We start from the raw sequence: 15150 nt of genomic DNA on the forward strand, positions 1-15150 counted from the left end.
TTACATAATTTCATTTCTGGCTGAAATATTCACTTTCAGCTGAATCCAACAGACTGGAAACAAATGGTGCATCCTAACAATTCCCATCCGCTCCGGCCGCCACGAGTTGAACAGCGCAAGGAAAGAACTGCTGGCATTCTGCTGGAGAACGCTGACTTCTAAAAGAGGAAGAGGGTGTGTCTGGGAGCTGTTTGGTCTCACGAAACACGGACAGAGCTGAGACATGTGCTGACATCAGCATCTCCTCCGTCGTGCCCGTTTCTTTTCCCTCTCCTGCTGCAAGATCCTTCGCTTTTGCTCCTTTCTCATCTCTTTGATTCTGCTCTTTGTTGCTTATTCTTCCCTATGATTTCCATAACTTTTGTGCTTCTCTTAAGTTTCCCTATACCGCCTCGGTCTCCCTTATCCTCATTTCGTCCACATTCCTCTGTCTGACAGGAGTGACAGATTCTGTCTGGTCCTCAACAGATCAGACGTGATCTAAATATCCACTGCTCAATGAAGCAGCGGCATCACCATCAAACAGTCTCACTAACAGTCCGACTTATTCACAACCTTATCAACCCTGTGAACTTGATATGAAACTAATGCATCATACTAGAAGGACAAAAACTTAATTATAAGTTATTAAAGAAATATACAATGTACATATTCTCGAAAATGTGCTAGAGGCTCTGAGCTAAACTCTGCAATATCCAGGCCAATTACCCACTAATATATTTGGTCCGAGCAAACATTTGTGTTTGGTTGTGTGGGCCCCTAGTTGAAAAAGTTTGGGAGCCACTGACTGACTAACACGGAAGCGACTGAACGCAGCTGCGAGTACTAGGGCTGCACGGTGTCGTTTAAGCATCGATATAGCGATGTACGAATCCACGATAGTCACATCGCAGGATGTGCGATGTAGGCTGTCGTAGTTGATCTGTTATTCATTAACTGTACGGGCCAGCTGCTTCCCCGGCCCTTGACGAATGTGATCCGGATTAATTGCACAGCTTAACCATCATAGAGGGAAAATGTATCATTGACAGGACTGAAAAACACATGCAAGTTTAATAGGGCAGAGAGAGAGAGAGAGAGAGAGAGAGACAGAGAGAGAGACAGAGAGAGTGCGCGTGTGCGTGAGAGAGAGAGACAGAGAGAGAGCACGCGAGAGAGAGAGAGACAGAGAGAGAGCGAGTGATCCGTCTTCAAACAACACGAGCGCTGTCTTGCTCTCTCCCTCGCGCATATTAATCAATTGACACGATGGTGTCGATGTTTAAATCATTTAAAATGAGAATGTAAGTGTGCTCACCCCATTGTTTTTTTGTATGAAAAAATATCGCAATATATAATCGCAGAAAAATAAAATCTCGCAATGTAATTTTTTCCCAATATCGTGCAGCCCTAGCGAGTACCGAATATACTCGGGAGTCGGCCACTTACTTCAGGTACTACAGAGACGCTGGTATCATCACATTTTAACATTTTCAGCACTGACTTGGTAGTGAAGTGCCAGTACTTGTGGCATCCCTAGTCACGTTTTACTGTCTTGTTGGTCCAGTCTGAAATACTGCTAAACAGCGGACATACTGGTAACGCGTTTTCATTTCTTCTTCGCTGCTCTAAACAGGGGTTGCTTGTGGCAACACAGCACAACTTCCTGTGTTTGCAATGCATTCTGAGCAGCGAAGAGCGGTTAGGCAAAGCTACCGGTCATAACTAGGTCTTGTTTAAGAAAATGGTATCGGTATATGGGTTCATGTATTCGCCGATGCCAGAATTTGTTGTGGTATCAGTGATATTAGTATCGGAATCGGAACAACTCTAAACTAAATGTATAAATATGCAATAGATCCATAAAGCTCCAAATAAATCCCTGCATTTGGGCCTAATAGTGTGACTTCAGTTGCGCTGTATTTGTATGTCAACAAGCTGCATCCCAGTGTGGCTGTATGACATTTGCTTTGTTACTGTAATGACCAAAAACATTTAGTTACGCAACATGAGTGAAATGATAATTGAAACACATTGGTTTTGCGGACAGGAGATGTTTGGAGTTCATTTACAGTGTTCATAAACAGGCCAAAAAGCTCTGAAACCAATCAAAATGCACCCAAAAGCTGAGAGAAACTATAATAGAGTGTGACATGACTCTTCTTGCACAATTTAGGACAATACAAGCAGCATGAATCTGGAGATTGGCGTGCTTTTGTACCTCACTAGAGTCAACTCGAATGCAAGGACGTTCATTCTGCCCACAATGGCCTTCAGCACAGTATTCGAGCTGCCAAAACATTGCGAAGGCCGCTGTGAGTCATTTGCATGAGGCACACACTTACCCACCAACTAGTCAACTAGTAAAAACAAGCATGTGTGTGAGTCCTCAGACTAGCATGGAGGAGATGTGATTGTACTTGCAGTTTATGATGAAATAGTCATTTCAAACCAAAAACAGAGGTAGCAGCATCCTTTTCAATTTCATAAAAATACTGCCAACATGTTGATCAACGGCTCTTTTATCTCATTTAATGATCCGCTTTGAAAAAAAAAACAGCAGCTTTGAGTTCAATCAAATATTAATGGACCTCCAGAGTCCCTATTGTGAGTTTTAAGTGGTCTGAAATTCTTCGAGTGAATGCGGAGACTCGTTTAATTACTCTGGTAGTATCTCACAGCATTGGTCAAAAGCTCTTCGGGTGGGAGAGAAGTTCAGCAAATCTGCATCACAGATTGTGCATTTAAAAAAAAAAAAGGTATAGTTTAGTCTACCTCGGACTGGACAAACAAAGACAAAAAAGTGAAACAAAGCGATCATGCCAAAGGGGAAAAAAAAACAGCCCATACAGGAAAAGGTAGCCCATGGATTGCCTTTGGAGAGAGCAGCAAAGCTCTTAATAAGCCTGCTGGTGGAAATGAGAGGTTCAAATGGAACGTTTACGGACTTCCTCTAAAGGAAAGTGTCAAACGACAACAAACGGCTGTGAACATGGCCAACAAACTACCCATAAAAGCCAGGGAACACAAAGAGACTGCCAATGAAGTGTTATCTCCTGCTACTGATATCTGAAGAGACTGTAATTGCTCTCACTATGAGCAAATGAGAATCTGAACAAGGACTTTACAAACATTGACTTCTTAGAACTTTAAAAAAAAAAAACAGTTGGGACCTTGGTTTCAGAAATAAGCCTTCCTTGATTCATAAAATATATAAGAATTGATAAATAAGCTTAACATTCTGATCCTTAAATATTCATTTTTCAATAATATAATAGTATAGTATATTTATAGTATATTTTTATTTATTAAAATAGTATTATAAATTCAGTAATTTAACAAAATATTAAATATATTCTAAAAATTAAAAAATACTATCATTAAAAAGAAATATTTAATAATAACAACAAAAACATTTAATATCCTAAGTAAATAACTGAATAAAAAGATTATTTTTTTTTAAATAAATAAATAAATATTCCAGTAGTTTTGCACGTCGCTGCACAACAATTAAAAAGAAAAAACAGGAAGAAGACCAAATCAGCAAACATAGTATTTCATTGACACAATCTTCACTGTGGTCACCTGTCAACTAAATTACCGTCGCTTCCTCTTTTAAAGAGGGTCTTTAGGGAACTGTCAACTATTAACCGTTTAAAATGTACAAAATTTTATCACAACATATCTTACCAAACTCTCCTACAAACTCCAAACGGCTGTATTGCACAAACACTTTCTGAAGCTACAGAAGCTACATGAACCATTTCTACAAAATCATGTACTATAGCTTGGAGAAAGAAGGCTTCATGCCAATGCCAAGTCGTGTTTAAATCTAGAGAGCCTGTGTGCATAATCATCAATAACAGGCCAGTTTCCTGCAAGGTAGACAGTCTTCAAAGACAAACATCGGAGAGTATTATTGAGGCTGTAAGGTTGAGGATTTTAAAGCACGAGGCGATCAGTCGGCAGCTAGCAGTGAGCCAGTCATTCCCTTCAGCATTCCTGAAGTGGCACACACTGAGCTCACTGTGGAGAAAAACAGAAGAGACATGAAGTTTGGGGATTTAAAGGGGCCACATCTTAAACTTCTGTAGCATCAGCAATCAAGTTCTTACCCCAAACTGCCAAAATGGAGTTGATCATGACCATTTTTCTGCCACTCTAATTGACCCTGTCCAACAATCTATGCCTCTCTCACACTACACACCATGTTCTCATGCAGTAAAAATACATGGTGGAGTAAAGAGGAAATAAACAAGACTTTCATTACTTGCTCACCAATGGATCCTCTGCAGTGAATGGGTGCCGTCAGAATGAGAGTCCAACAGCTGATAAAATCATCACAATAATCCACAAGTAATGCACACCACGCCAGTCCATCAGTTAACATCTGGAGAGGTGAAAAGCTGCATGTTTGTAAGAGACGCTTCCAAGATGTTTTAACGGTAAACTGTCGAATAATCCATAATAACACTCACATCAAAATCCACCCACAAGTTTGATTAAAGATGTTTTGAACTGTTTTCACTTTTTTTTTTTTTTTTTAATGCAGCTTTTAACAAAAGATATGTTAAATGATGGACTGGAGAGGTGTGGATTATTGTGATGTTTTTATCAGCGGTTTGGACTCTCATTCTGACGGCACCCATTCAGGATCCATTGGTGAGCAAGTGATGTAACACTAAATTTCATTTTTAGCAAAGGTTCAGGTGAACTATTCATTAAACTGTGCTATTTTTCCACAAAAAGATAATAAATTTATGCTTAACCTAAATAACACACCCAGATTATTAAATCGACTTAATTGATTTGCATCAACTACTGAATTTTAGTATTCCATTAACACTTGTATGTACCAATACAAGTGGAAAGGAATGGGAAGGGGAAAAAAAAAACACCTTAAAATGCTAAATGAAACAACCGTACCAAAGAAATGAGGCACAGTACTCATTCCTGCAGGTGTCCAATCAAAGTGAAGTATGAGTCTCTTCAGCTCAATATGTCTGCCTCAGGTGCAAAAAAACTGCCCTTTGCAGACAAAAGCCATTTTTTACAGCATCACCAGATGACTTTACCCCCAAAGATCACACGTGAAACAGCTGAAGAACAAAAAACACACCGACTCACACCTCAATCTAACTGAATCAGAGCAGTGGTTGAAAGCCAAGTAGATTGGTGAGGTAAAAATAGATTGGAGGCAATTCCACAAAGACACTCTTGTTCGGGGGGTTTTATCTATGAAAACACGGAGGGCAAAACATCGAGAGACACAGAGGCGCACTTATAAAGATAGCCTGGGTGCAAGTTAGCATCTCTCAGAGGAAACAGATGCTGTTAGCTTTCACTCGCATTAGCTGTGCTTTGGCATGTCTGCCTGTTGCCATGGAAATGATGCCAAAACCACAAGAACTCCACTCAAGCCACACTAAATATTTATAATCGCTCATAAATGCTGTTCTTTTGAACTTTCTATTAATCAAAGAATTCTATTTTTTTTTAAAAAGCACCAGTTTCCACAAAAGAATATTCAGTATATCCAGCATTGATAATAATAAGTAATCAGCATATTAGACTGATTTCTGAAATACCATGTGACAATGAAGACTGGAGTAATGATGCTGAAAATTCAGCTTTGCATCGTAAAAAGAAATTACATTTTAAAATATATTCAAAGAAAACCTATTTTAAATTGCAATAATATTCCACAGCATTAGTTTTTACCATAATGTAATTTACGTTAAGCCATTTCAAAAGCAGATCAAATTATTTTTTTTGATGAAAGATAAGAAACATGAGATTCTTTGCAAAGTTTATTAAGAAAGGAAAAGGGAATTTTTAAATTGATCCATCAGTCTCCTTCCAAGAAACTATTGTAATCAAAAAAAGCCTTACTAAAGAAAAAACGTGTGTTTGAAAGATAACGGAACGAGAGAGTAACATTAGCAATGACTAATGGATCTATTCTGAGAAGAACAGAGACACTGCTGCTGAGCTTGTGGAAAAAACCCCTTCATTCAGTTTCACAATGAAATGATAAAGAACTGAATGATGATTATGATGATGATGATGATGATGATCCCACGGATGGGAAAATCCACAAAAAACAACCCTGAGCTTAAGTTTTTTTTCCCCCATTTATTTTATTTTTTAGACCATCAAAAATCTTAGTAAGGGGCAGACTAATGTTTTAATAGATGAAAACAATCTAAATAAGAACTAAAACAACTAAACTGAAAAAGTGAAGTCTTTAAAGCTATAAGCAAACCATGAGCGCAACACGACTCAACCAAAATATTGCAAAACAATATGGAGTCGGTCCACTCAAAGGGCCAACACAGACTTGGAAGCTCTTTGTGTTTATGAATACGCTTGAAGCGACTGATAAAGCACGCTACATTATCGCCAATAACTTGTGCAATCGTATCTGTACGCAAACAGCTGTTACTCCACAGAAGGAGCGTTTCAAGCTCGCTGGCTTTCAACCTCCAGCAAAACCCTTTAGTCCTTTGTTTGTTTGCATTTTTTTAAATGAAGCTAGTAAACGTTTATTTGCTCATTGCAGCTATAATTTTAGCATCCTGTTCGGGAGCGCCGAGGAGCAACAGAATAACACACAGAGGAGTCCAGCGGCCACAGGATGTCTGAAAATACACGAGGTTTGCCACATACACGGCAGTCTGCTGGACGTGAAGATCTACATGTCACGTTCATTTGCTACTCGTTAGACGGACAAATTAAAAATGTGTAAAGAAAGCTGCAGACGGTGTGGACCCATGTCTGGGGAAAGATAGCATCAGAACTTGTAAAACCTAATTAAAGCGTAAATAAATGCCACGATTTGGAAAAAAAGAGCAACGGTGAAGCCATGTGATGCTCTAACAGAGCTAAAGAAGAAACTATGCTATGAATAGTTAATGTTGTAACTTTAATCGAATCAAGCTCAGAGCATCAGATCATTGGGAATGTTTAATATGATCGAATACTTGAGAGCTGTCGAGGTCAACTGGGCTTCAACCCAAACATGAACAATCAAGTGTTTCAAACTACATCTAGCTTTATAAACTGAAATAAGTGGTCAATTTGGAGCAATACATTTCAATGTATGCATAAACATTATTTCATAACAATTTCTAATTCATTTAGGACTTGTCAGTGTAAAATAAAGACTAGTATAAACTAGTGTTGAGCGATATGGTCATTTTTCAAATCGTCTTATCTTCAGCCCGTGAGATCGTTGATACACGATATTATCGTGCATGAATGGGATAAGAGAGAGACTATTTTGTTCGTCATAGCAGAACTATTTGGTGTTTTAAACCATGCAGGTGTGAGAGAGAGAGCCTATGTAATCACTAATAATCAAAAAATATATACTTTCAAACATACTGATAAACTAAAGTTAAATATAAAATTACTGTATTTAAAACAGCTAGTTCATATGACAGTTGTGTCCGACTATATATCACGTGTCCAGGGACAAATTTGCCTAATCTGCGCATGGAAGTTATCAGTCTACGGTGAAAATCAATAGTAGATTTCATTTAAAGTTCAGCAGTTTAATACTAATATTGGACATAAACAAACACGTTAAATATAAAGTATTCAAAACGGTAAGTTCATATATTTGGAGTAAAACTGAACCGATGCATCAGTCATACAGCGCTCCGGACCGCGTGCTCATGACGAGACCGATGCACCGCCAGAGAAACAAGAATGAGATGCATTCTAACATAAATGTGGCATTAAACTCAGTTAGTAAGGGCTCATTTTAAATATTGCACATATATAAGCCATTCAGTAGGGCTGTGCAATAAAAATAAAACGAAGCTCACCAAGGCTGCATTTAATAAATAAAAAAATACAGTAAAAACAGTAAAATCCCAGTTTCAAATAACGGTTTTGTATTGTAATATATTATAAAATGGAATTTATTCCTGTGATGCAAAGCTGAATTTCCTGAAGTCTACAGTGTCACATGATCCTAGTGTCACAAGTCAATCTAATATGCTGATTTGCTGCTCAAGATACATTTCTAATTATCATCAATGTTCACAACAGAAACCATGATATTTTTTTTCAGGATTCTTTGATGAATGGAAAGTTCAAAGCAATCTTTTGTAACAAACGTCTCATTTTTGATCAATTTAATGCATCCCTGCTGAATTAAAATATCACTATGTTTTTGAGTTTTGCTGAGCAGTCTGGGAGAGTCTCGTTCATTAAAATACCATGTTTCTTACTTTCTTTAGAAGTGAACAGAATATTTTGGGAGTGCATCTATGCTGTATTATATGCCATCTACCGGCAATTATATTTTAAAACAGATAAAATATAAATGGAAAACAAAATTCCATCCATTGTTATGATGCCACAGTGATGCATGAAAATGCACAATAACCCAAAAATTGTTTTATTATGGTGGACAAACATTGCGGTGAAGTTCCGGCACAAACTATTGGAGTTTTTGAGAAAAGCTTCACATATCTGCGCACCCTCAAAACACTATAACGGAGCGCAATAATGACCCATCTCACATAGATCTCCAAAAAAGATTCCATGAAAATGGCCACAAAATACAGGACTGCACGGCAGTATAATTCAGGGCTTCGCCGAGTGGCAAGAAATAGACGCGACTACAGGCATTTGTTTGTCAAGAGCTCAAAGAACAGAATATGTGTGTGGGAGGCTGACTACCTGTGGATGTCGGAGCAGAAAAAGAAACCCAAGTCTTATTGACATACTATGTGACATAGAGAAGGTGAGAGAACGGAGGTCTGGATCACAAAGTAGCAGAAAAAACTAAATTATCAACATACTTCAGCCATATGACACAACTCAATATTTTGAGTATCCGCATATCTTAAAAAGCATTTTTCCCCAATCACAGGAACCATCATAAAAAAAAGACCTCATTTTCAAAAAAAAGGTCTTACTGTGAACAATTAATTGTGCCAAAACAATTCAACTCTCCAAAATTTTTCCAAAGCAAAATGCAGTTTGCATAACATTAACATCAACTGTCAAAGCAACTGGCCAAATTGCAACACAGTGAATGTCTATGACCTTTATGATACAGATCTGTGGTCACACTGACACAACGGATGCATGGAAATACGTGCTCGCACAGGGAGCTGAATCATGCATGAGCGCGCCCGTCATTGAAAACTCACAGACAGATGCAATCATCATTACATGGGAACCGGAAGCAGACAAAGTAACGGCACTATGCCAACATGAGGATAGATGTCAAAATGACTCGAGGGCTTGGCTGCAGGCCAGACAAGACATATCCGTTACACACACTGTGTAAACTAAAGGAGAAAAGACTAAGACAATGGGAAATCAGTGTAAAATAAAGACTAGTACAAACTAGGATTAAAAAGTTTGAAGGCCGTAAGATTTACAGTAATGTTTTAGGAAGAAGTCTCTTTTGCTCACCGAGGCTGCATTTCTTTGATAAAAAAAAATATGATAAAAACAGTAATATTGTGATTTATTATTACAACTTGAAATAGCTTGTTTCATTTTTAATATAATATTAAAATGTATTTTATTTCTGAGATGATCATTTCTCCAGTCTTCAGTGTCCCATGATTCTTTAGAAATATGCCGAGTTGCTGCTCAAGAAACATTTCTGATTATCAACATTGAAAACAGTTGTGCTTTTGTGACTTGATCAGTAAAAATGTCCCTGGCCTTCATGTGCATGATTCTGAGAGGCTCTATCTATTCCAGCAAGACAATGACCTGACCAAATAAATGCACTGACAGTTTAGTGACAATAGAGTCATAAATCAAGGGGCGCAGATGGAAAAAGTATGGAGCCCAATATTGGCTTTCAGCTTCCATTCTTTGTGTCGCCATTTACGGCTGTTTTCTGAGCAAACAGATGGGCTGACAACTAAATAATGGCTGAAGAACGGCTTGTCAATATCAGTCAGAATGTGAGCGATCACTTAGTCACATGACTGAGACAATGACATTACGACGCAACAAGCGAGGAGCATCTTGCATTGTTCTTGCTCAAGGGCTGTTCGCTATTTTCAATGGAACAAACTACCACTTTACAACGCTCCTAATTGGCACATTTGTTTGGAATAACTAAGACAGCTCTTATTTCGGTTGTAATTTGCGAGTTGAAGTCCCACACGTCGTTCAGACAGAACATCTGTGACAATATAATTGGTGTAAAGATTAGCCAAACTGCTCTGCTGAACAAGACGCCTTCACTTCTGCATTCAGTGGGTCTACACTCAATAACATGCATCAGAAAAGGGATTTTTAAGGACTTTCCCTGAGAGTGTGTTACACAACAACTTTCTAGGCTTTACTAAAAAGCACAAAGATGGAAACTTTAATATAGTATATTAGTTTAGTATAATATATCATAAGTTTAGTATAATATATCATTACAAATGTTCCAATTCAACTTTATCATTTAAAATTTTATTTAGAAAATGTATGTTAAAATTGAATACACTTGTATATTATTAAAGAGACAAAATGGGTCTAATAAATAAAAGAATAATAAGATTTATTAAAAAAAATTATTGATAAATATATATATTTAAAAGAGAGAGAGAGAGAGAGAGAGAGAGAGAGAGAGAGAGAGAGAGAGATTAATTATAATTATAATAATAATTTATTGTATTTTTGAACAAATAAAATTGAGCCATGGCAAGCCTAAAAATCTTTATTTCAAACAATAAAATTCTTATGGATCCCAAAATTTGGAAGAGTAGTATATCTAGGGTTGAGAGTTGAAAATCAATTCCAATTCCAGAATCGGATACTTGCTGAAAAATAAAAGTTTCAATACGTCTATCAATTCCGGTGTGCGTATCTTTTATTAAGGTGGCGAAAAGGGGCTGTTAAAAATGTATGTGTCTTTGATTCATTCAAGAGATTCATTCAAAAACACTGATTCATCCAGTAATGAAAGTCATTGATTCCACTCATAAATTTCATGAGATTTTGTTTAGTTGTCAAATTTTTTTTTATTCAGAATTGTGAGAGAATAACCGCCATTTAACCGCCATTTTTTTTACGTCTGAGTAGCCGGCTGATTTGTGTTCAAGGTATTCTGCAGCAATTAAATGTTTAGCAAAAAGAGACAGAATAAAGATGTTTGATATCGAAATGTTTGACTCCAAACAACAGTCTACATCAGTCACTCCCCGCCAGAGACACTGCCCATCAAATGCAGACTTCAGCAGGAGTGGCAAAGACAGAACAGTTATGTTTAGAAACTCAAATGTGGAAGGCAGCGATGAGGGCAGGACAAGGTCAGCATGTGAGAGACACCAGAGCAGCTGTGGGACGCATCCCAGATCGACAGCTTTAATATGACACAGGTGACAAGCTCCGGCACTGAGCACTGCCAAGGTTTGATATCAGTCTTCTGTAAAAGATTAGATAAAAGACTGCCTGTCCATGCAAAACTCCCACACGTCACTGTGATTATCCTGGCCTCTGGATACGGCTCGAGTCCCGGGTTTAATCCAAGGAACCATTTGTGTAACTCTACAGTTAAATTAGAACTAAACCTGCATTCAGAGAAAACTGGTCCGTTTTGTTATAGCCACTTAAATTGCGCACAGGACTCATCTCAAGTAGCTGCGACCCCAAAGCCGAGCTCAGATGAGACTGTTTGCGCTCTGGCCATAAACAAACACAAGTTGAGCGGCAGCACAGACAGATGCACATCTGAGGAGCTCCAAAGAGACAAAGACGCTTAATATCAGTATTTAGGGGAGTAACAGGCTGCCAATTTGAGCCGTGAGGTCTTTGAGGTCACTTTACTCGTGGGGCCCGTCGAGACTTGCAGTGCAGTAGGTCCATAAAGAACCAGAGGCTGAACGCTCCAACATTAATAGCAGGTTGCCCAGCTGTGCCGTCTCTAACTAATCCTGCACGGCTGTAATTAAAGCACACATCAAATGCACATTAAAATCCCAGCGGCCCCAGTCACGGGGGAGACTGTTTAAGACTCAGAGGTTCCACAAGCCGAAAAAGACTCGTGGAGCACCTCTGATAACTTTCCACCCCTTTCCTTTTTCCATTTTGCAAATTTGTGAAAAGCGATGTCACATTTACGGTGACGGATCGCGCATGTGGCTCCTTCATCGGGAGCAGAAGGAAAAAAGGTAATCTCGCCATGACGGATGGTCTTGGTAGACTAAACGATACGCAAAAGACTTTTTTGAGTTGTTGGAGAAAAATGCAAAGTGCTTTACTCAAAACTAGCAGAAAATGGGAAAGAGCCGATTCACGTCATCCGACTGAATCCAACGTCTATTTGAAAGAAAAATAAGGAAATCCAGATAAAACAAAAAAGTGCCGCACTAAATATCAGTTTCCTTTCACTTTTCCATAGTAAACACCTGGAGATGTAGATGGAGCAACATGCCCGGGTCACATTTCACTCTAAAATGAAAATCATATTTCAGCATGATAAAGACCATTTGTATTTTAGGAGCATGATGTCATTTTGCATGGTAAAAAAAGCAAATTAGGCTCATATCTGTGATGCCTCCTGATCATTTTACTTGTAACAGTCAATCTCAATACATTTTCAATACTGCAAAACAGTAGCTTTTACTCTATTAGACCCAAAATACTGTAATTTAAAGAATTATAGAAATATATATTTCAGGTTTTTCACATTCCAGTAATAAGAAGGAATGGTTTTTGGAGTAATGAGAAACTGATGGTAGCAGATGAATAAATATAAATAATAAATTAATATATTTTATATTGTGTTACAGACTTAACATTATTTAACATTGTTAACATTGTGTTCCTGTAGATCAAGTGGTAAAGCATTGCACTTAGCAAGCGCAAGGTTAGGGGTTCGAATCCCAGGGAACACATGACAGGAGAAAATTGTTAGCTTGAATGCAATGTAAGTCGCTTTGGATAAAAGCATCTGCTAAATGCATCAATTTAATTTAAAATTAATTATTTAACTGCATTAGTTAACATGAATTAACAATGAAAACATTTATCTCAGTTAATATTAACAACATTTACTGAGACATTATTAAAATCAAAAGTTTGTTTGTTAATATCATTTATCATTTTAATGAACCTGAGCTAACATGACCATGAACAATAAACAGTTGTAAACAAAGATCAATAAACGCTGGAACAAATGTACTGCTCATTGTAAGTTATTGCAGTTCCTAATGTTAACTAACGGGACCTCCCTATAATTTTGTACCATATTGAATAATAAAAAATAATAAATGGATGAAAAATGTGAAGAATCTAACAAAAAGCAAAAATTACTACAATCACAAAAGAAGTTCGAAATGAAAGCATCGTGGTAATAAGAACTGGGTCTTGGAATCATCTGGAAAGTTGTCAAATTTGTAATTATGTAAAAAAAAAAATACAAATAAAAAAAACATTTTTTGTTTTTGTGTGAAATCTAAACGGACATGTTATCTGGACAGTGCATGAGATTCACCTGGATGCAAATGAAAGCATTTCTCAGTCTTTTCATGTTCACAAAAAGAGAAGGGGAGTAAGAGGCCGTCACAGCAGATTATGGACTCCATCCATTGAAGAGACAATGACTCATCTCATCTCTCCAAGGTGAGAGGTCACCCTTTCAAAAAAAGTCACCGTCCAAAGCTTAATTTCCTATGAGTCACCCCATACCGGCTCTGATAAAACAGCTGATCTAGACCCCTCATCCCTGGACAGCAGAGACAGGCAGCACTCCACTATTGTCCGGCTCTCTCTGTAATACCTGGTCAGGTATCGTCGAAACCCTTTGAAGCATCAAAGCCGCCCGGGAGTTTCGATGGTGAAAAGAACGCAGGACTTTTCTGATTCACTACAACCTATAATTTCCAGTACCCGAAAATTGCAGCCCTGGGAGTTCAATGAAGAGGCTGATTTCAAACAATATGCATTAGAAACGTTGAGCCTGAGCTGAAGGAAATATAGGACACTAATAATTATGCAAATGGAACCCTGCTCGGTCACGTGATCACAGTGTTTGACCCTGTAATTATAATCCAGGTGTATTGCACGTTCTTACCTCATAAGACCAGACACATTGGACACCGGCGAATCTGCGCACGCAGCGCCCCACCTCCACGTCCTCGTGGGTGGTGTACATCTCCTGCAGGCACTGGCGGATATGGGGTACCATCCTGCGCAGCACCCCGCGGCTCATGATCACGCCAGGGCCACCCATGCAGAAGTTCTCGCCCGGCTCAAGGGCCAGCTTGCCCAGTTCATCGCGGGCTCCCATGCCCGTCTGCCCGAGGAAGATGGCCTCGCTGCTGTTGAGACTCCTTAGGAAGCTCTCCAGCTTCTCGCTTTTGATGTAGACGTCATCGTCGGCTCGCATGAACCACTCGAACTGGTCCAAGTAATGGTCATGCATGTACTTGAGCATCATGAAGGACTTCTTCTGCGGAGGGTAGGAGTCATCCACGTTCTGCAGAGCCACGATGGGGATGGGGATCGTCGTGTCTGAACCCTCGCTGGAGAAAAACTCCACTTTTCCCGGGATGGTCTTGGCCCAGGTCCTACATAATAGAGAAATGTGTGTGTGAGCACCGTAATAATAATAAAACCCCTCTTATCAATGCCAAAAACCATGTTCTTAGATATTAGTTATGAAGTAGTTTTGGGTATATTAAATTTTGTGTAAAATGTTTAGATAGTTTGTGTACCAATTCTCACATCATCATTAAATTGTATCATCAGGCATGTGTAGGAAAATATAAATAAAATTACAATATAACAATATATAACGGAATATAACAATAAAAATAACACATTATTTAAGGTGTCTTTCAGATCACTCAAGATCACTGTACACATCAAGAACAATATGACTGAACAACAACAACAATAATAATAATACAATTATCATCATTTAAAATAATCTGTTTTTTATTATTATGAAATGGAAAAATATATTACTGTTGCAATAATATTACTGTATTGTAAAAGTTATAATAATACAATTATGATACTAATATTTATGGCTGTCTTGCTTTCAAACATTAAACTAGGGCTTTTATTTTGATGAGAAACTGTAGGGAGATGTTAAAGGTTCTCTTCTGCTGAACAGATTTATAAACAAATCTCATTGCAAGTTTGTAAAGATGGTTGGTTTCAAAGGCACATTACCAAATTGGACCCAAA

General features: G+C 38.1%; 1 protein-coding gene across 1 annotated transcript in view; it reads right to left on the reverse strand.

Moving 5' to 3' along the window:
- chsy1 (chondroitin sulfate synthase 1) overlaps positions 1-15150 on the reverse strand; it is a 57242-nt gene that overhangs the window by 39035 nt on the left and 3057 nt on the right. The window contains exon 2 of the mRNA XM_052561219.1: positions 14030-14525. Within this exon, the coding sequence (XP_052417179.1) occupies positions 14030-14525 (496 nt within the window). The remainder of the gene's footprint in view (positions 1-14029; positions 14526-15150) is intronic.

The sequence above is a fragment of the Carassius gibelio genome, chromosome B7, assembly GCF_023724105.1.
Source record: "Carassius gibelio isolate Cgi1373 ecotype wild population from Czech Republic chromosome B7, carGib1.2-hapl.c, whole genome shotgun sequence".
Classification (NCBI taxonomy): Eukaryota; Metazoa; Chordata; class Actinopteri; order Cypriniformes; family Cyprinidae; genus Carassius; species Carassius gibelio.